The 21,682-nt window shown below is 46.7% G+C and overlaps 1 protein-coding gene across 3 annotated transcripts in view; it reads right to left on the bottom strand.

The window, feature by feature from the left end:
• Nucleotides 1-431: 431 nt before the first annotated feature.
• The window catches only part of VILL (villin like), a 28,359-nt gene continuing 7,108 nt past the window's right edge, over nucleotides 432-21,682 (bottom strand). Inside the window, exons 1-20 of one of the 3 annotated variants that reach the window (XM_015852914.2) lie at nucleotides 18,225-18,275; nucleotides 17,110-17,191; nucleotides 16,572-16,646; nucleotides 14,911-15,107; nucleotides 13,241-13,349; nucleotides 12,992-13,102; nucleotides 12,035-12,234; nucleotides 11,872-11,950; nucleotides 11,344-11,442; nucleotides 9,854-10,007; nucleotides 8,894-8,994; nucleotides 8,561-8,698; nucleotides 7,767-7,925; nucleotides 7,216-7,395; nucleotides 6,823-6,968; nucleotides 6,126-6,270; nucleotides 5,194-5,382; nucleotides 3,306-3,374; nucleotides 2,277-2,525; nucleotides 432-1,612 (exon numbers count right to left, since the gene is read on the bottom strand). In XM_015852914.2, coding sequence (XP_015708400.1) covers nucleotides 1,499-1,612; nucleotides 2,277-2,525; nucleotides 3,306-3,374; nucleotides 5,194-5,382; nucleotides 6,126-6,270; nucleotides 6,823-6,968; nucleotides 7,216-7,395; nucleotides 7,767-7,925; nucleotides 8,561-8,698; nucleotides 8,894-8,994; nucleotides 9,854-10,007; nucleotides 11,344-11,442; nucleotides 11,872-11,950; nucleotides 12,035-12,234; nucleotides 12,992-13,102; nucleotides 13,241-13,349; nucleotides 14,911-15,107; nucleotides 16,572-16,646; nucleotides 17,110-17,178 — 2,583 coding nt within the window. In that variant the 5' untranslated portion in view covers nucleotides 17,179-17,191; nucleotides 18,225-18,275 and the 3' untranslated portion in view covers nucleotides 432-1,498. Of the gene's footprint in view, nucleotides 1,613-2,276; nucleotides 2,526-3,305; nucleotides 3,375-5,193; nucleotides 5,383-6,125; nucleotides 6,271-6,822; nucleotides 6,969-7,215; nucleotides 7,396-7,766; nucleotides 7,926-8,560; nucleotides 8,699-8,893; nucleotides 8,995-9,853; nucleotides 10,008-11,343; nucleotides 11,443-11,871; nucleotides 11,951-12,034; nucleotides 12,235-12,991; nucleotides 13,103-13,240; nucleotides 13,350-14,910; nucleotides 15,108-16,571; nucleotides 16,647-17,109; nucleotides 17,192-17,685; nucleotides 17,705-18,224; nucleotides 18,276-21,682 lie in introns of those variants that run through there. The other 2 variants (XM_015852916.2, XM_015852913.2) reach the window with 2 other exon arrangements.

Here is a 21,682-nt window from a genome sequence, read left to right as displayed (position 1 = left end):
TGTCAGTCTTCCTGAGGTTTGCATGGCTGGTATTGGGGTGTAGGGCCTTCAGGAGCAGAGCCCACATGATGGGGAGTCCCATTGGTGAGGCACTGGCACAGACTGCCTGGAGAGGTCGTGGATGCCATGCCTTGGAGATGCATAAGGTGAGGCTGGATGGGGCTCTGAGCACCTGATGGAGCTGTGGGTGTCCCTGTTCACTGCAAGGGAGTTGGAGCAGATGACCTTTAAGGGTCCCTTCCAACTCAACTCGATACTCCTATAACTGTGGTGTCTGAGAACAGAGGGAGCCTCACCTCCTTGTGTTTGTTCTTTTCTCCTAAAAAGTGTTTTAAACTCTATGAAAGACCAGGTGTTTGAAATAGCCATGGCTCCACAGCGCTTTTCTCTGCCACCATCCTACCCGATACACTGATCAAGGACACTTCCAATGCTGCTGTTAGCTGTTTATTTGGAATCATCAATCAGGCTGGAAATGGAGTAAAGCTTTATAACCACATTGTTTGGTTTTTTTTTGAACATACAGTTTTCCTCCTCTCATATACAGTCGCATCCCTTTGTCACTCTTACATTTCCCCCTCCAATCTCATTGAGCTCAATGCGGAACCAGCACCCTCAGCCCATGGACATCACAGGGATGGAGCCCTCCACTGGGACACACTCAGGTCATTTTCCAAACCCTCCTGGCTTCATCAAGGCTCTGCTCTGTGGAGAGGTGCACTCATGCTTACCCACACCCAGTCATGCTCAGCAAGGCCAGGTGAGATTGGAGATGCAGAGTCTTGTTGGGCAGTCAAAATCAACAGCTGCACCTAGCCCCAAATCTCATCATCTTTTTGAAACAGAACAGTTAATAAATACACTCTAAATATGCATGAGCATTTTATTTCCCCCCAACCCAGGCTTCTTAGTTGTTTTACCTGTGTTAGACTGTGCACGTTAAGCTACAATTGATTCTCTCTGGGTTTTGGTGAGTAGCTTTTCTGCAGGCTGAGACAGTGCTGAGCTGGTCAGTTGCACTCCATGGGCTACCCCAGCACACATCTGGCTACTCCATTCCCTTTTCCTGACCCAAAGGCTCCCCATCCATCCCCCCAGGGCTTTCCCCTTCTCTCCCCATCCAGAATTCACATAACAGCCGCAAGTTGCCATTATCTTACCTAATTCTTAACTTTTACAAATGGAGGAGGATCTCAATCTTGCAGATGTGGCAAACTGCAAAAGGGTGAGGAAAGAAGAGGCTACAATGCAGACCACTTGTCTTCATGTCTATCAGCAATAAGGTGTTCGAAAGAGGCAAAAACATCATGCAAATCCATTCCTGCAAAACGTTTTGCCAGTCCCTGAACAGTGGCTGCTGGATTAACTGCATTGGAGCTTGGCCTGATTGAGATGTTGGGTTGGGTTCATTGAGCCAATGTCTGTGCTTCTTCCCTGCATCTCCTAAGAGAGAAGGGTTGCTCCCAAAGTCATTGGATGCTGGGTGGCCCCTGCTGTCTCAGAAGAGTCCACACTGCTTCTTCTCATTCTGCTGCTTCCATTTGGGCATCTGGTAGAACTCTTGTTTAGACTTCCCAAAGATCTCGTGGAAATCAGCATCAGACAGATAGTACTGCAGCAGGAAGAGAGAGCAAGAAGAGGTCAGCCTTGACTTGTGCAAAGGCTGGGACATCTCCATTCAGCCACATCCCTTCCTTGCCATGCCAGAGCTGAGCCCTGACCCCATGTGAATGGCTCCTGCCCTGCTCTCTGTCCTCATTGTGGGAAATGGAATGTCCCAGCAGCTGTTCCCCATCCTACTTCCCAGAGTGCCATTAGAATAAGAGCCCAAGAAGATGCCCTGGTTGTGAGGAGTTATAGCATGCTCTGGTGAGAATTTGGTCCCTGCTAATCATACTCAAGCCAGAGCAATTGACTCTGCTTCTGAGAAATTCTGTTGGCTTGTTTTGAGTGGTTTCTCAAGCCAATAATTCACAGTGAAAGCATCTCCCCTTGGCTTAGTTCCCCCCCCAAATATCCTTCTTGAAATGTTCACTCCCGTTTCTGGAAAGACAAAACGTTTTGTAGATAGCAGACATTTTGGGTAAAAGAAAGGACCTGCACAGCCCAGTTGACACACAACCCTTTCCACATGGGCACTACTGAAGACCTTGGTGCTCAGCTGGCATCCCCCTGAGCCTGAGGGTAGGACTAAATAACATGATGTGCTGCCACATGTAGCCTACAACTAAGTTCCTGGTTAAGCTACAAGGGCATAAAACCAGCAGTGCCGTCACCTCTTTTTTAGTGGGATCCACTCCTTCTGGAAGTTCCTCCACAGTCTTGTTCATCAGCACCTCTCGGGAGTAAACTCCCTTGTCATTGGGCACTGTGAATGGGCTGCCGTTGGCGCTGCTGTTGGCGTAGCTGCTGCTGTCATTGTGGTTGAGGTGTGTTTTGTACTCCGGGGAAGCACTTGATGTGCTTGAACCAGCCAGGTTGGTCATGCTGAGGGTTCTTTTGCTCAGGCTGATGTTGTTCAGGTCCTGCAAAATGGAGGAGAACATATGAAGAGAAACAGGAGCAAACCGGTGGCTACCTCTGCATCCTTCTGTTGGGGCTGAAGGGACTGTCCTGGCACAAGCTATCTGCTGGTCTGCTGCTTTGGAGAGCCAAGAAACAAGGAGAAAGACAACTCTAGAACAACAGCCCAGCGCTTCCATCAGTATTATATCAAGATGATAGGACTGTTAAAAACACAACCCTGTTGGGAGACCTTAGAAATAACAGAAGATGCTTATGGTAGTCTCATTTTTCTCAAGGCAGGGAAAGGTGCATGTGGGAGCACAGAAGGTAAGACCAGATACAACCACATCTCAAACTTTTAAATGAGCTGCATACTGATACCCATGCTGCTATCTTTCTCATTCAAAGCCCTTCCACTACCCTTCCAGCCTTTCTCCTGCCGTTGTCCCAGGCAGAACTAATCCCATGTGACTGTTATGTTTGGAACCTTTGAGATGCTGTGCTCTCTTTCCTGGCACCTCCAATTAGGCTTGCTTGACCAGGAGCCCCACATCAGGGGTCTCAGGTGATACAGCTCTGCAAACTCCTCATACAACTCTTAATTGCATACATTGTATTTATGGGTTATCAATGACATTTCTCTCTGCTTTCCACTGAGGAGAACACCTCCAATCCTGACGGCTTGAGGTCCCCATGCCTACTCTGATCCCTATGGCCTCTCCTTCATGCAAACAGCCAGGGGGACATGGTGATGTTTAAACTCAGCTATTTCCCACCTTGGGGCTTCAGTAGCCACTCACCACTGTGATCTCAGATAGTGCTGACACATCTCCTAAGCTGTTCTTCATCTCCTCATAGGATTTGCCATCCTGAAAGTAAAGAGAACTGTGAGAAGCACAGGTCAGCATTAGGCAGCATGTGCTCCTGATCTCTGGGCTCAGCAGATCACCCAGTGTTGACCACGGAGGTGGCAGTTGGGGTCTCCCTTAATCCCCAGTCCTAGAATGGAGAGACTCTGGGCTGTCACTTGAAAATAAAGAAATGGATAAATAAGAGTTCATATTAACAGACAAACAAACAAACAAATTTTAGTGTTGTGTGTGACCAGGTTTCTCTTATATCCCAAAAAAGGAACATGCTTTATATATTGGCAAGCAGATGACTGTGCTTTCCAAAGCAGCCAGGAGATGTCAGTTCTTAACAGCACCATCCAGCAGAGATCCCCAACTAGAATGAACAACACAAACACATGCACTGCAGAACAAGCAGATTTAGACCCCAAATGGAGCAATGAACACACACACCCCAGATGTTTCTGGGATGTTCACAGTTTGGATCACTCGTCTGTAGCTGCTAAAGCTGCCTATGGGGGATACTTATAGAGTCGTGTATTCTGTAAGCTACCTCCTTGTTTTTCAGCAGTTCCCCAGAAGAAAAAAAAAAATCAAGTTTTGACTTCAGTTCTAAGCATCAACATCGTTTTAAGGGTCGGTGCTCTGGGAATCATCTGTCATTAACCCAGCTGTTAAGGCAGACTTTCTGCCACCCCACTGACTGCAAAGAAGGATGATGCAAATTCAGCTGTGGGAGAAACACATCTTTGTATGAGATCCTGTTGGCACCTCCATCCCATTGCCCTGCTCCAGTGTGGGACTTATCCACAGCCCGTTGGATAACCAGAAGAGGAGACTTCTCACAAAGCAGCTGAACACCTACGTTCATGCAAAATACCATACAGAAAAGGGACACCCATTGGCAGCCCAGCACGGGAAGGTTTCAAAGCACACCAGTTTAAAGCAACTTTTCCTTTCCTAAACTGTGCACACCAGTGCCATCGGGTGGCAGGAATTTGGGTGCAGAGCCTTGGCAGGATTGCTTCTGCCATGAATCATAGAATCATTAAGGTTGGAAAAGACCTCTAAGGTCATCTAGTCCAGCCACCAACCCATCACCACCACGCCCACTAAACCATGTGATAGTTCAGATCTATTAACCATTGAAGCTCCTCCAAGTTTCCATTTCCATGTTTGTAAATCAGCTTCAAGAGGAAGGGCTGTACATAGGAACCAATGTTCTCTCATGGGCAGTTTGTGAAGCAGGAGACAAGATCCACCTGCTCACATCTTACATCTCAGTTTGCCCTTATAGATGGGACAGATATTTTCCTTCTGCATTTTGAAAAATGAACACTTTTTTTTTTTCCAATTGCTTTCATGATGGGGAACATTTTGTTGCCACACTGAACTTGATTTTATTACTAGCAGCCCCAAAATGTATTTTTGGCTGAAATCGCAAACCTAGTTTGTAACCTTTTCTCCTTAAAAGAAAAATACAGGTGTTGTGAATTTAAGCACATTTACTTCTATTTGCAAAAGCCCGTTTCACCAAACAGCTATTTTCTGCTGAGGTGTGATCAGCATATCTCTACAGAGATATTGTACATGTCCCATCCCTGGAGGTGCTCAAGGCCAGGCTGGATCCCCTGGACAGCCTGATCTGGTGGGTGACAACCAGCCCATAGTAAGGGCTGGAACTGGGTGGGCTTTAAGTTACCTTCCAACTCAATACATCTATGATCCTACGTGATAAGAGAAGTTTTGCTCCACACACCATACAGAATATGGCTCATTGACAGTGACACCCTTCTAGCACTGCTGAGCACATCCCAGGGCTTTTCCAGCAACTTACACTCCATTTGTAGGGGTCCCAAGCGTTGAACCACCCTGTGAAGTTGAGGGGCTCACAGCCCTGCTTCACCAGTATGATTGGAGTCGCCAAGTCTCTCCCTGCTGGATGGGTCTTGAGATACTCCTTAGCCGAGGCAACTGCTTCATTCCTCTCATATGTGTTGGAGGCTTTGCCAACCCAGAGGAAAATCTGCAATGGGACAATGTGTTGAAGATCAATGAGCAGGCAGGACCTGTGCAGACACAGCTATTTGTTCTCGTGACAAATGAAAAGGAGAGAAGGCTGCAAGTTTTGTTTGCCAATAGCCCCCTGCGATTTTCACCTCACGTTTATTTCCAACCAAGAAAGATTTTGCTTTTGAGACAAGCACAAAGCATAAACATTTCAGGGAGCAGCTCTCTAATGTTTCCAGGTAGTTAAACCCAGTACTTGCATGGCCAAAAACTCAGATGCCCTCAGAGCCCTTTACCAAGAGCAAGTTCTCATCATCACACTGAGATATGAGGAATTGTTCTGGGTGCCACCCCCTTGTGTGAGTGAGCCCACAAAAAAGATGGATGCAGGCACAGCTCATTTTGCATAAGGGCAGGGCATGGACCTGGTGTCCTCCTGAAGCATCTGCCCATCCTGCTCCTGTGGTGGGATGGCAAAGACAAACTTCATCCAGGTCAACCCTTGCACAGGTGAGGGTGGATTAAGGTTGTCTGCAAGGGGAATCCTGGCTGCTGCCCCCTGTACGGAGCATGAACAGTCTGCCATGCAGATAATGCTCTACTGGACTTCCAGACCCGAGCACGGGTTGCTCTCAGTTACCACTGAGAAAGGTGAGCCGGTGCCCTCAGTGTCATGTTCAATTATGTATTCTGATGAACTAAGCCATAATCTGTTTGAAAATATGTCTGGAAGGTAGGGAAGGCGGAGTCTGAGCTGACCTCTTCCCAAGTGTCTAATAACATGACATCGTCTTCATCCAAGTCTTCCTGGCAGAAATCCACCACCTCTGTCATGATGAACCGACCCGTCTGGTTGGAGCACTCGAAGAGGCGAGGCTGGTAGTGTGTGATCCGCTCTTGAAACCTTCCTCATACATGGCAGGGAGAAAAAGAAAGAGAGATGGAAATCCTTCCCTCATGGTTTAGCATTAGGCTACTACTACTACTCATGTTCATGCTGGATGAGGTGGGGACATGGTAACACACATCTGAGGGCCTGAAACTCTGTGCACAGGAGGCTGCTGTCAGGTGGAAGCCACACTGATCACCTGGTTGCAGAGGAACACATTTCATGCCCAGAGGATTGGAGAAGTTTGAGTTGTTTGAATGCCAATTCAACTTCAAAAGGCCATTAATGGATGGAAATGGACTATGTGGGTCACGTAGCCCTTATGGACAAGATAGGAGGCAGATTTACTGTGGGGAAATCCATCCAAAACAAGATCCAAAACCTAGACAGGAAACACCGTAGTGTGGTTTCTAATTGTTTCCACATCCTCACCAAAGGCAGCAATGGGTCAGAATGTTCCCAAAAGCTTGGTTTGACACAAACTGCTTACCCATCTTCCTGTAAGGGTTTGATCCTTTACTTAATGTTTCCTGGCCAACCCCAGAGGAATGATTGGCTTACTATTACCTCTTTTCACTGGCATAAGGGGCTTTGCCTCCCAGGGCCTCCCAGAACTCTGCTGGCTCCTGTCCCTCCAAAATAGTGTGCTTGTCCCTCCTGGAGACAATGTCAGCCACCATCTTTGCCATCTCCCTCTCATCTCCGCTGCAGCCCTGGAGTTCAGGACATAAAATTGAGGCTGAGTTAGTGGTAGACTAGAAAAACTTACTGCAGGGCCAAGATACTTTGACCCTACACCACTGCTCCATAGAGTCTCAGACCTGTTATTGAGGGTTTCACCTGAGCTGGTCACTTGGAATCTATGACCAGCGCCATGGCCCCACAGGTAGGGGACACAAGACCCACACCAGCTATTTCAGCTCCCCGTGGCTGTGCCTCCTGGACCCATGGCAGTCTCACCTTCCCACACCATAGGTAGCAGACTTGGTTGGTTGCCAGCAGGAAGACATCATTGGAGTTGAGAGAGGAGGCTCGGGCTGGCACCTCCGTGGCCTTGGTGTTCATCTCATTTGTGCCTCTCACCTGGAAGAGGCGGACTGCTGGCTCAGGGGTGCTTTTCTGGGCCCGGCTTGTGCCACCCTAGATGGAAACAGAGGAAAACACAGTGTTGGGAGGTGAAGGCTCAAATCCAGGGTGCATCTGGTTCAAGGAAGAAGACTTTGTGGCTCATAGCCCTCCCCACAGCAACACCATAGAATCATAGACGCATAGAATGGCTTGTATTGGAAGGGATCTTAAAGATCATCCATTTGCAACCCCTGCCATGGACTGGCTGCTCAGGGCCCCATCCAGCCTGGACTTCAGCATCTCCACCACCTCCCTCTGCCAGCCCATGCAAACCTGAGGCTCCTTTCCTGAATATCAGTCTATTTCTTTGAACTATTTCTCTAACCGCTGCCATTCACCACTGCTTTTACCTTCCATTGCACACCCACACAAAGCCACGTTACCTCGTATATGATCAGCTTGCCCTTGAAGATTGCCAAGAAGTGTGCCGGCTCCTTGCCCATTGTCACGCGCACCTGCACAGCCTCATCCCCATACTTCTTGTCCAGCTCAATGGCATTGAGGGCACAAGCAGTGATTTCATCCACAGAGGCATGGCGACCCTTGGGGAGAAGAGATACCACTGTCAGTGAGATGCGATGAAGGGTATAAAAGCCCTGTGTATGCTATCATGAGATGAGAGTTAAAACTCTGTGACTTCTTCAGGAGCTGAAGCCTCAAAGGACAATCTGAGAGACTGCAAAGTTTGATGCCAACATAATCGCAGAATCATTAAGATCTGAAAGACCATTGAGATCATCCAATTCAATCACACCAGTAGCCCATGTCCCCCATTGACACATCTACCCTTTTCTTGAACACCTACAGGGATGGTGTCTCCCTGAGCAGCCTGTGTCAATGTCTCACCAACATTGTAAGCCCCATAGTTCTTTACCATTTTTGTCTACATTGCTGGCTCTCAGCTGATCCTAGTCTGGACTCAGAGCATACACGCTGCCTACAAAACAGAGCTTGGGCTATTTCCAAGTGGACAGCAAATACCCCAAATACCCCCTAAATCCCCCCCAGATACCCCAAATATACACCAAATATCCCAAATACCCCCTAAATACCCCCAAATACCACCCCAGATACCCCAGCCAGATGACTGGCTTGGGGTTTTTGTGCACAAGTGTTTCCTTTGGTTTTAGGCTTCTAGCAGACACAGCACAATCTCCTCTGTTCCAATCTGACTTACCTGCCACATGTAGAGGACATAGTGAGGCCGGCCAGATCTGAGGTAGGTGTACAGGACCAGGTAGCAATCACCTCCATAGAACTGCCCGTATGTCTTGGGATCCACCGGCTGCATTTGCAGGTCCTCGATTCTCCATACCTAGTGTGAGAAATATACCAGTAAGCAGCAGGATACTTAGTGTAAGGACAGAGTGCTACAGGCACAGACATACTTGTAGGGGAGGAAAGGTGAGGCACACGTGAAGGCACACATTCACAGTTCATACAGCTGCTGTGTGTGTGAAAAGGCAGAAAGGTTTGGAAACACGGATATTTGCCAATGGATCTGTCTCACCTCTATGTCCCCAGAGGCATCGTCCACCATCCTCTGCTCAGCAGCCAGCTCTGGTCTTGCATGGAGCTGTGTGGTGTCAAACTTCACCTGCTCCACCTTGGCTGCATGCACCAGCACAATAAAAGCAAGAACCCAGTAAGTGCACAGTGACATACAACCCCTCCGCATCAGCCTCATGAACAAACACATGTACATAATCATTATAAGCATAAGAACAACCTGGTCTGTGGTTGTATGAAGCCACACTTGCCTAAAAATGTATAATTGTTTTCCAGATGTATACATTTCTATCATTTTTAAATGTTTCTTTCAGAAATAGAATGACCACGTTTCTCCAGCTCATAGAGAAGGCAGTATTTGTGGGCAGCAGGGAGAGAGAAGAGAGAACGTGCAAAGGAAAGAGGTATTTGCAGCTTTGAAGATATTAATGATGGAGACACTCAGCATCTCTGCCGTTTCTGTCTGTCATCAGCAAGATTTGTCTCTTTGGTGTCGTTTACTCTTCGGAGTTAATGCATTGCAATATGCACTTCAGCAGCACGATAAATAGGGGCACCATTTACACAAATACAGAATGATTCCATTGACGTCAGGAAGATCTTGGGTGGGTGCCAGTGTAAATGAAAGCAGAACATTGTTGAGCACTTCCTTATCAGGTTCATCATTAGCTCCAGCTGAAGAAAATTAAGAGGTTCTGCAAGTGTGAATGTTTTACATACGTTTTTTTCTGAGGAGATCTGCCAAACTCCATGTTTGGAACACGAGGCAGTTTGGTCCTTATAAGAAGCTCTCTGCTTCTATATAGTGGAAAGTATGAGACATGAGAAGGATGCACACCAGACTTTCAAAGTGCTGAGGACAAGGGGCAGCCAATGTGAGTAGTGTTCCCATGGCTCTATAGCTTATCATGGACAGCAGAGTCAAATACAGGGCAAATTGTGTCTCTGAAAACAAACTCACCAGTTTTGCCAACAGTATAGACTTTGCCCAGCCCCTGCATTTCATCCTTTTCCGTCCACCTCTGGAAGAGCTGTTTGAACATAGCTGACTCTGCACCATCATTGATCACTTCAATGTTGGTGGAGGGAGAATAGCCTTTGGCTTGGATAAAACCCTAGGGGGTTGAAAAGGGACATTAGTGAAGACACACTGAGCTTTGTGTAGACACGAGAAGAAGGCTGAGGGCCCCAAAAGCAAACCTCTACCTCCAGTTGAGCACAGCAGCATAACCAAGGTCAGGATTCACCCCAAGATAAAAACACGTGCACTCAGACTAGTGAAGATACCTTATAGACATTCTATTTGTGTACACCTGTATTCAGAGAGCTGTTGTAGGAGGCTACGCACCTGGATGACATCCTAAACTTAAATCTCTGCATGGCACCTGATTTCCTAAAGATCTCACACAGTAAATCTAACATACAGCCTCGTTATGACAGACAATATCTCAGCCAGCCCTACAGACAGCTTCTGGTGGTGGATCCAGCACTGGAGCTGGTAAGCAGATATAGAACTAGGCCCATGGACTGAGTTTGCTTTTCTCCCAGCTCTTTGACCTGCTCTAAACAGGAATCTTGTTCTCCCTTAAGCATGACAGAGAGCTTGTATGTCAAGGAAGGAACGCAGGCAGTTACCCCAGAGTGCAACCTACTCTGAAGGGATAAAGCTACAAAAGTCTTTTCTTCCTCCTTTTTCTTCCTTGAAACAAATTATATCCATGAAATAGAGCAGCCATTGAGTTAAGAAAGCGCTTCAACAGAGGTGTCTGATACAATGCGATAAGGATGAAAACGATCCGTGTTCTGCCCGCCCCAGTGTCAAAGTTACTGCTTAGTTTTTGAGATCTGTTCTTGTGTTTAGCACAGCAGACTCCAGGAGGACCCAGAGGTACAGCACTGACAGCCACGGCTTGGGATGGAAGCCTGAGTGTGGGCTTCAGAGCATTCATCTGCTGTAAACACTGTAGCCACACACTACCCCGAGGGAAAAGCAGAGCAGATGGTCTTCCCATCCCTCCCACCTGCCACGCTGAAAGAAAAGAGATATCTTTTGTTCTACATTTGTAGCCCAGGGCCAGAATTTGCAGAGCTGATTGCCTATAAGAAGCAGCTGAGTTCAGCTTTTGAAAGGAGAAGCAGAGGATTGTGAGATGCTTTCAGCTGGAGTTTGTCTAAGCTTTTCTTCTCTGAGACAACAGGTGCAAGTGGTAACGAAGCCAGGTATCTCCAGGTAAGATCTTATTGAAGGTGGGGCCACTGAAGCTCACATCTCTTCAGTGAGATCGGATGAATAACAATTTTATGTTATGTCATCGCACCACCCTTAGAAAGTTTAGTTCTTCCTCTGTTATTACTCAGGCAGGGCCCACACTTAATCACAATTAGTGGTCAGCTCTAGATTAGTGCCCAGTTAACCTCCCGCGACATCACTGGCACTACATTACCACTCACCACAGCTCGAGTGAAGGCTGCTTTCTTCTCCTCCTGGTTGGAGGCTTTTCCTCTCCAAACGTAAATCTTAAAGCCACCTTGGTCTAAAATGTAACAGTCCTGAGGCGAAACAGGAAAAAAAATGGTGTTAAAATATCTCATCAGGCAAAGGTCCTCTTCTGGTGCCTACCCAGTCTAGATCCTTCTTGAAGCCTTAGATGTAGATCTAGCTCAGTGCCTTGCCTTGCAGAGTTCTGAGCTTGCTATCACCAGATACCACCAACTCTACCATGCCCTTGTTCTTGAATACGTTGACTTTGTGAGCATAGCTGGTTGAGGCAGTTGCCCTTAAACTGTAATGCATTAAAGTAAGTATTTTTCCTAGGAACTGCTCAAAATTAGCCATTATAGCCTCACGAGAGATGTTTCTAATCCAACAGAGCACCCTTGGCTGGGAAGGTGGGTTTGCCATCTCTTGTAGCTTTAACCCACTGCCCACCTCTGGCTACTGAAGCTGTAGGTAAAAGCTAAATTGTCTAATGCCCTCACCTCATGCTGGAGCAGGTCCTGTGTCAGTGGCCGAGTAGCTATCTCCTGCACCACGAGGTCATTGTCCTTCTCATAGACACTGAAAGACAGAGCCAGCAAATGGTCAGGCCTCACAGCACCCCCCATGACAAGGGGTAGGAGCCCAGACCCACCCCACACTCACTGATAAAGCCGGACATTTGCTTTCTGCAGCTCATCTGCTTTTGTGTCCGGGATGGCATCTCGGAGCTCCCCACGCCTCTCACCCAGCACCATCTTCATGATCTTGAGGAGGTCTGGGGAATCCTTCTCGTTGTCAATGATGCCGATCTGAGCGCGGCCGCCTCTTTCGCTGTCCCTGATGCTACGAGCCAGTGCCAGGCCCTGCACAAGGATCACCAGGGGTTTAATCCTAATCCACATAGTGAATTCAGCAACACTGCTTCAGACCTAGAGTAACAACTGAGTACTAGTAGTCTAAGCCAGATTACCACTGCTCTCTGAAAATGCTAATGTCCTCCAAATTTTCCTATTTGTTTATTATCTGAGTGGAGGGACTGTGGCACAGCTGATCAGAGAAGCTATTAGTGTCCCATCCCTGGAGGTGCTCAAGGCCAGCCTGGATGGGGCTCTGGGCAGCCTGAGCTGGTGGGGGGTGTCCCTGCCCATAGCAGAGGGTTAGAGCTCAACGACTTTTAAGATCCCTTCCAACCTAAGACATTCTATGACTCTATGATCACCAGGTGTCATCAAGTGAAGAGCTGTCCCACCTGCCTTTTAATAGGTATAATCACCACCTATGAGCTTAGTCACCAACTCTTCTAATTACCTGTTAGTAAATCTGGTTGATCACATCCCTATATTGCAGATCCTATAGCAGTAAAATGAGGGTAACGACCCCTTTGAAAACTGCCTTAAGAACTGCGGATCTGACCTATCAAAACAAGGGCTTTGGGTCTCCCCAGAGGGAGGAGCATTGTACGGGGAAATAGATTTACCAGGATCTTCTCCATTCTCCTGGCTTTAGTCATATTCTCACTGACTAAAACTAATGTCAACCAATGGTGACCATGCAAACACTGAGCGCTATTTCCTTCTTTGTAAACACTGAGAGCTGCGTGTGCCTTTTGTCCGTGCTCACCCTGGATTTCTCAGCAATGCTGCAGTTGGGCCCATTCCACTGGATCAGCACTTTCCCAAGGTCCAGCAGGAACACATCGCCCTTATTGAAACTGTCCCAGGAAAGTGCTACCTGTTGTAAGGAGACAAAAGAGCTCAGCAAACAGAGAGGACAAGAGCTTGCAGGAGACAAGCTATGGGCATGGACAACTTGTCCTGGGGATGTAGCAAGGAGAAATAGTCCATAGGAAACAAGGCATCCCCTGCTTACCTCAGTGGCTGACACGTGCTTCTTCCCCTTGACATGAAGAAGACGCTTGATGTTGTACACATTGGTCTCCACATGCTTAAATCCTGAGGCCACCCCTCCCTTCTTGTAGCTGTAAGGAAGCAGAGAACAAGGAGTTAGAGATGGTTAGAAAATAGCAACCCCTCCATCACTTGAGAACACCTCAAGTTTTTATTAAGTGAAAATCAAGAGCTAATATAATCTCAAAGTCTTAAGAATGGAACATGAAATGGCCTCAATCTACTGTTCCTGATCCCTGGCCAGGCAATGAGTCCTCACAGTGTCCACCATGAGGTGGGTGTTATGTTTTGTGTCTTGGGAGGAGGTGTGTTGTGGAGTAGGCAGGTCAGGGATGGCAATGGGAACATACCACAGTCAAACTGAGAATCCCATTAAGCATGGAAGTGGCATCACAGAACTGAAATATTCCAGAAACAATCAAATGAAAATGAACCATATTTTGCAGAAAATAGATTTTTTAAAAAAATTATTTATTTTTTGCTGAAATCTGTTTTTATTCTACTGAATAGTTTTTCTAGATAGAAAGCTGTTCCCCTAAGGTAACATCCTTCCATCCTTGAACAGACACTTAGCAAAAGCTGCTGTTAGCATTGTAACTACCTCACTGCATGATGCCATCCATTCCTGCCTGTGCAACTTTGCACATCAGGATAGGACGAAATTCCCCTCAAGGAAGCCCCAGAACATTTATTTTAACAGGTATTTTTTGGACAAGTGTAACCCCTTTCCACACATCCCAGTGCCTTTTAGAAATCTAACAGCACGTTTGTGCTTCATGTCTTGCTGTAATGATTGAAACGACGTAATCACCATTTGTAGGAAAGACAGATGATTGCTGAGATTTTTATAGCTTTTGCTGCATGGAAAATCAATATGTTTTATCATACGTGGATAAGACTGGCAAACATGGTCAGGCCAGGGGGTGATTCACAGTACTTTAGACTTGTTTGGCACAGTTCTTCCTATCCAGAGGAGATGTTCTACCTGCCAAGGTGGGGAAACAGTATTCTTATTCTTTCTTATTCTGTCTCAGACTTTCTGTAGGACCTCAGTATGTGGTTTAGGTCGTGATGAAGTCTAACTCACACTGACTTCAGGGACAGATAGGTTTCCAAACAGAATTCTATATTTACACGCTTTGGAAAGTCTGAATTTTATTCCTTCACGGGCTTTTTCTCATCTTTAAAATGAGGGTAAAAGCTCTCTTCTGTCTCACAAAAGCCCAGAGGAAGCTCATGAGAGGCTGCAGAGATGCACAATACAGAGAAACCAAAAAATTTCAGCAAGGTGGATACTGATTTAAATTGCCCTGAATGGAGCATATTAATCTAAAGTGTACGGAGAAGTGGAAGGAAGACCCCACAGTGAACAAACAAGGGTTAAAAACCATTTACAACACCTGGGGAAACAATCTGCAGATCACAATGACATGGGTAAGAATGACATGGGTCCAGTCTCAATCCCTACAGCTTTTGTTTGTCAGAATGGGAAGTTTTCTTCTAAATTCTGACCAACTCCAGCTCTGATCCACATTGATCAGATTATAGAAGCGCTGGGGCCCTTGAGACAGATTGAAGCAGAGAAAAACCCAGCAGCCACAGCACTGCAGCAAGGGGTCTGATGCTACTCACATAATGCCGTGGCGGAAATAGCTTTGGAAGGTCTCAGACTCGTGTCCCTGCACCTCCCGGTGCTGCACGGGGCTTCCCCTGAGTGCAGCATCCAGCTGGGTGACGTACATGGCTGCAGCACCTTGCTCATCCTGGGATGAATCCTTCCCAATCCAGTAATGCAAATCCACAGCGGTGCCACGAGAGGTTCTTTTGCTCTGGAAGAAGTGGAAAAGATGAGACAGGGTGAAGACACAGCTCATAATGCTGCTGTCCAGGGAGAAGTGGCCAAAACAAGTGACCATGGAGCTCATTCTCAAGGCCTGTCCCCTTCTCCCTCTCCATAGGATGGAGCCTGATGATGCTCCGCTGAAGCATGCTTCCATCATACACGCTTTTATGACTCATGTAATCAAGGAAAACGAGACACCTGTGGAAGTCCAAAACCTCACGTGTTCAACCTGTCCTACTTTTGCAGAATTTGATATGAAAACTTAAAGGACATTATTTTTATAGATCACTAAAAAAAAACTTAACAGGTACTTTCGTATTTGCCTGGAGATGGGATTCTTTCTCTCCCTTTCTCTTTCTCATATGGCACTACATAGTAACACCAACTGCCTGGGAGTTCCTGCTGACTTGCAAAAGAGACACAACCCCAAATGAAGCAGAGCCTGCATGTGCGTGCTGTGATTCATCTTATTACAGAAAAACCCAATAGCCCAGAAATAAGAGGCAAGTGATCTGAGAACAGGTGTGCTTATCGTTATGTGAGCCGTGCCAGTTATTTTTCAGCACCTACTGTGTTAAATCCTATCATCCATGCCTGGAAAAGATAATAAAAGCTCATTTTATAAACTCGATTTGACACTAAGTTCTGTTTATTTGCTTTGTGCAGTGATACTACAGCGAAAAACACAGTAGAGCTTGAATAAAACACCATTCCTCCAGGCACAGCTGACTAATTTGTGGCAAAATCATTCAATTTAATGCACTGTTACTGAAAATGATCAAAGTCCTACTGTCCTGCGGACAAGCTTTGTTTGAGAAGCATCCAGTTAAGGTGCAGAATGCAAAGATGAGTGTTTTTACCCACTTATCTGCAGGGAGGAAGGAGAGCATTGGACTGACTAAAGGCTTTGTTATCTGGGGAAGCTCTTGCAACACAAGCTGAGCTTGTGAGCATCAAAACCTGCAGTGATTATAGCCAGCTCTCTGTAAGGACACTCACTTCTGCTCTAAGCACATTGTTGGGTGGCTGCTGCCAAACTGATTCTCCAAAAGCACTCAAAATGTTGCATAGTGGGGCATGTGGGGTGCATTTACCTGTGCTTCTGCCTAGCCTGAGCTCAACTGGTTGCAATTAAGTCTGGACCAAAAACACTCCCATAAGCCATGCAAATCCAGTCCTTGATGCAGCTCACTGGGGACATACCAGCCATTTTTCCACGTCTGGACATAAAGCAACGGGTGAGAAGATAAACCGTTTTAATGAGTTACTGCTAATGGTTCCTCAGGACTTCTGCTTTACTGGACACACAGAGCCATTGCAATAGCCACGCTACATTCAGGTGTGTGACTGGATGGCAAATCCACACACACAACCACTCCACTATCAAGTTGCAACCCAAGAAATGACACTGATCCTCCCAAAGAGCCCAACGTTTGTTCACTTTACTTACATGCAGAATTACATAGCAGTCTCCTTCAAAAAAAGTCCCATAGGCTTTTTCAGGTACAGGAACCATCTTCATGTTCTGTAAGAAAACACATCCCCCATACAATCCTGTAGGCCTAGGGTAAAAGACCCAGAGGCCATGCTGAGATGTCCTAGAGCTTGCATTTGTAGGGATCTGCCATGGAACTGAGCACATCTCCCACTTCAGGCTGTCTTCACTAGTGATATAAAACAGAATAAAGGCAAAACTGAGCTCAGTTTATCTACAAACCTCAAGCAAAGATGACCCCAAGTAGAAGGTGACCTTGCGGGTTGCAGTATCCCTGCAGAAACCCATCAGTCAATATCATCCTTGTTTTCCAGAGCAACACATAAGCACCAAGCAATAACATGCCAAATGCAGGGACAAGTTGAGTAGCCCATTTCCCACAGCTGTATTTACTTAAAAAAAAACAACTTTTTTCCAGATTAGTTCAAGAAGATCTTTCTTGATACATGCATACACACAGAAGACATACAACATAACTGCCCCCTTATCATACCTCTATGCTCCATATCTGCAGACCCAGCCTTCTCTCAATAGTTGGAAGATTTGTGTCTCCGTCTGCCATCCTGAACTCTGAGCTGGAAGGAAAAGGAAGAAGAAAAAAAGGACAAAATAAGTACAGAATTGGAAAGAACAGCTAAGTGTGCTAGTCAGCTGGGTTTCTCTTATAGTCAGTGGAGATAATCGCACCATGAAATGTCTCTCTGCTGACTATAAAAAGCACATTCCAGTTCAGATGTAGTTATCTACACCAAGGTGGGATGAACTCCCATTTCCAGTGCATCCGTGATTGTGGGGGTCTAAGTGAATATGGGATCACTGCCCAGCAAAGCCTGGATAGGACACCATTGGTCTGATATGGGATTGTTCTTCCCCTGTTTGCACAGATGGGAAGGATTCATCATCAGTACTGCTTTATTCACATTGCAGCACAAGGGATGGCAGAGACAATGGGGACCTCAAGGAAACCCATGGCCTCCTGGAGCAGCAGAGGTGAGCTCAGGTGACCTGGGTGGCCTAAGGAATGAAGCCCTTCCACTTCAGGAGGAGATTCAGGTCAAAGTCAAGCTACCTCAATATAGGATACCAGGCTTCCTTCTCCACTGGGGTCAAGGGAGCCAGCACAGTCAGCAGGGAGTTATCCAGATGATGACTCAAACACCTACATTATATGTAGCCAAACAGCTCTCTAGGCTCTGCTGCCTGCATGGGGAAGAGATGGGATTAAGCTGCCTGCACAAAGGTACCTGGGGACCTTTTAAGATGGTTTGGGTATCTCCAGATGCCACTTTGGTCAGAGAAGGTCTCTCATCCATAGAATAAAATAACTGTTTGATTTGGAAGAGATCCTTAAAGGCCATCTGGTCCAACTCCCGTGCAACGAACAGGGACACCCACAGCTCCATCAGGTTCTCAGAGCCTCATCCAGCTGCACCCTGAGTGCACAAGACACCCACCACAGGATGGAGAATCCACCAAATCCACCCTCTGTCCAATTTGCAGCAGTGAGAAATACCAATTGCTTGGATGGTTTAAGTGAAAAAGCTTCCAAACCCAGCTAACCTAGCTTCTGAAGCAGATCAAACCCCAGACCAGTGTGTATGAGCTCACCAGGTTGTATCCTAGCAGAGCTGCCTGGCATAACAGGTGCCTCCCGATCAATTCAGCTCAGCTGCAGCAACCACAGGACAGGCTGTGATTGTGTAAGGGCACAGCCCATATCAGCTGTTCCTGTATGAGTCAATTCTGCTCATAGACCAAGGCCCAGCCTTGAGAGAAAGCATGGCTCACTGATTCTGTGCTTTGCATTCATTTGCCTCACAAGTGTGCTTTCCTGATTTGCATTTGCTTATGACAGACTGAACTGTTGTAGTGTGTTAAAGGCAACCTGATTGACTGCATTTTCTTCCCCAGCTCTGGATTAAATGGCTCTCCTGGTTATAGGGCTTGTCTTACCCTGTGCACCTCTGCTCCTGTAAGCAGAAAACTGCTTGCAAGAAGGAACAGACACATTTTTATATGAGCTTGGCACCCAAGCTGAGCCACAAAAAGATGAAAAATAAAAGAAGCCACAGCACAAAGCCACAAAGGAAGCTTATTTCGAGGGAGAAAAGACAGATGATCTCATGCCAAAAGGCATCTTTATCACTTGTATCATGAAAGCATGGAGAGATATGCTGCACCCATCACCCCATCACCATTAAATCATTAGTCATGATGAGCCTTCTCCTGAAGATTTTGCAAGAGAACAGAAGCTGCTCTTTATGCAGGAATGTTGGTGCAGCAATATACTCTACAGCCCCTTGCTCCTTGCATAGGCAATGAAGCACCCACAGCCTGGGGCAGCAGGATTTGCCATTCTCCTTCCTTTGCCATGGATGGATCTGAAGGATCATAGAAGACTGAATCCACATGGCCTCACCTATTGACCAGGAGGGCATTAAGCAACCCTTCTGATCCCTCCAAATACTCCCAGGCAAGAAGAAAAAAGACATTTTTCATCTCACGTCCTAGAATGGTTATCCCACATAGATTGAAAGCCAGGTCCAGGAAGATATTTCATCCTCTAAGGAGGAACTGGATGCTTTTCTGAATGGAATCCTCGCTCATTTACTGTAGTCTGTGGCTGGCAAGAATGAATGCCAGAACCATAGAACTGTCTGAGTTGGAGGGGACCCTTAAAGACCAGCTAGTCCAGCATCCCTGCAATGAATGGGAACACCCACACCTCAATCAGCCCAGTTCAGATCTTTAACCAAAACACTGTCCTTTCACTTCAATATGGCATCTGAAAAGTCCCTATCAAAGAAAAACTCAAGTGAAGCCTCCATCCTTGGCTATTGTTTCATTTATTTAGGTATTTTCCCCTCCGGTCGAGTACCAAAACAACTTGCAAATAGAGTGAGTGCAGAGGTTTGTATGTGAGAGAGCTTTTGGGGGTGAAGTCTTTGCAATACCAATGCTGCTCTCTGCAGAAATCAGCAGGCGTCATCGCTTCCAAACAGCACAGGAAGCGGGCAGCTGTCCAGCTGTGAGCACAGCTGGAGCCCCACTCCTCCCAGCATCCCAGCCTCCCCTCCAGAAATGTTAACCCAAAGGATCCTCAAATTCCTTTGTGCTCAGATAATCGCGATGGACAAAACCCTCCAGAAACCAGCAGCGCTTCACCAATTCCCACCCAAAATGTCTTTGACTCAAAATGGGGAGCTGCAGCCTCCCCTGTTTCTGGTGCTCTGACGCAGTCTCTGCTCCCATCTTTATGGGGAAAGCTGTTCCCATTTTCAAGCCATTAACCAATGAAGCACAATTAAGGTCGGCCGTTTCTTCGGACATTTCAGCTTCTTTCAGCTGGTGGCCAAGTTGGAAATAATAGGAAGATGACTTCAATAATCAGACAGCTCATTTCATTAAAGATTTAATGTAGCTTTTAATCAGATGATCCCATAATTCAACTCCTGCCCAGACACAAAATCCAGTATTTATGGAATGGAAACTTCTCATCTGTGCAGAAACCAGGAAGGGCAGAAACTTTTCTAATTTAAAAAGAAATAAAGAGACTTTAAGAAGCTCAGGCTCTCGGTGGGGTTTGAGCAATGATGTCCAGCTGAGTTCTTATCTCACCCAAACTGGTTCTGCCCAAACCTAGGTGAAATGCAATGTGCAAGGAGCGTGAATCAGCTGCCTCTGGGGCAGGAATTTACCAAAAATAGCTGGTTATGGTGGCAATTTGCTTCCTTCTATGCAGATGCTGCTTCATCTATTCCCTTACTTCTACACAGACACGGTTTTATCTATGAAAGGGGAAAAGAGGCACTAAAGTAGCTGTAGGATTCTGTGTGCACACCAGTAGCACACAGCTGTTCAATTTTCAAAGGCAATTTTCTCTTTCTGTGCAGAGGGAGGGGGGTTGGAAAGTAGTCCTATGTGTAGCACTGCTGGGTGATTTGATTCATGTTGCCCCATCCCCACAGACACCTAAAGTCAGGCTGGACAGAACTCTGAGCTCCTGATGGAGCTGCAGGTATCCCTGTTCATTGCAGGGGAGTTAGACCAGATGGCCTTTAAGAGACCCCTCCCAAATCAAATGACTGTTTCCACCTCTAGGGCCACCTACCCTATCCGCACCATTTCCAAGACTCTTGAAGCCTTGGAAAATGGAGCTAAGTATGTACCATGGGCACATGTGGGGAGGAAGGACCAGGGTGTTGGTGGCCACTGCATGGCAAAGGTTCTGCTGGGCCATCGCTGCTTGGTTAAGGTGTTCTAAACTGCAAAAAGCAAAAGCTTCTGCTGGCTGAGTGTAAAGGACCAAGGCCAGGTTGGATGGTTCCCTGGGCAGGCTGACCTGGTGGGGGACAGCCCTGCCCATGGCAGGGGGTTGGAACTAAGTGTTATTTAATGTCCCTTCCAATCTAAGCCATTCTATGATTCCATGAATTAAACTTGATCTAAGGAACGAAGCTGGAAGGTGAAGGCAGATGGGTCTCTTTTACACTCGCTGCCAAAATCAAAGCAACTCTCCTTGCTTGCTAAATCCAACCCTTCTCCAACCAGCACAGTGTGAGGAAGAGTTTTGCCTTCAAGAAGGATCAGATGACTGATTAAGTGTCAAGGTCATTCTCAAGACCAGTTAATAAATAACAATTGGGGTGGAAATGCCAGCAGTCACAGCTTCACTTCAGTCAACCTGGTATGTGTTGAGGAAGCAGAGGCAGCAGGACATTTTTCTTGGCAGACTTGGGCTGTTTGGGTGGGGAGGGAGGACAAGCGCTCAGGAGGGGACAGGAGATCATTTCAAACTCCCGGGATACATTCAGAATGAAGTCTGATTTGGCTTGTCTGGGTTTTGGTGGTGCTGGAGTCACGGCAATAAAAAAACCCCAGTGAAATGACTAATGCTCTGTACAGCTTTGGGAAAATAGGAAGCAGCTGTAGCTCCAGCCTTTCCAAGCTGAAAGCCCTAATTATTGGGAATACTTGGACTGGCACTGATGAGGTAAACCAGAGCTGTAGAACTGCTTACATTATAGCTGAGCATCTGGGCCCAAAGAGGTGCCCCTGGAGGTGTT

The sequence above is a fragment of the Coturnix japonica genome, chromosome 2 (assembly GCF_001577835.2).
Source record: "Coturnix japonica isolate 7356 chromosome 2, Coturnix japonica 2.1, whole genome shotgun sequence".
NCBI classification, from domain to species: domain Eukaryota; kingdom Metazoa; phylum Chordata; class Aves; order Galliformes; family Phasianidae; genus Coturnix; species Coturnix japonica.
The sequence above is the reverse complement of the archived record's forward strand: the minus strand, read 5'-3'. Positions and strand labels throughout refer to the sequence as shown.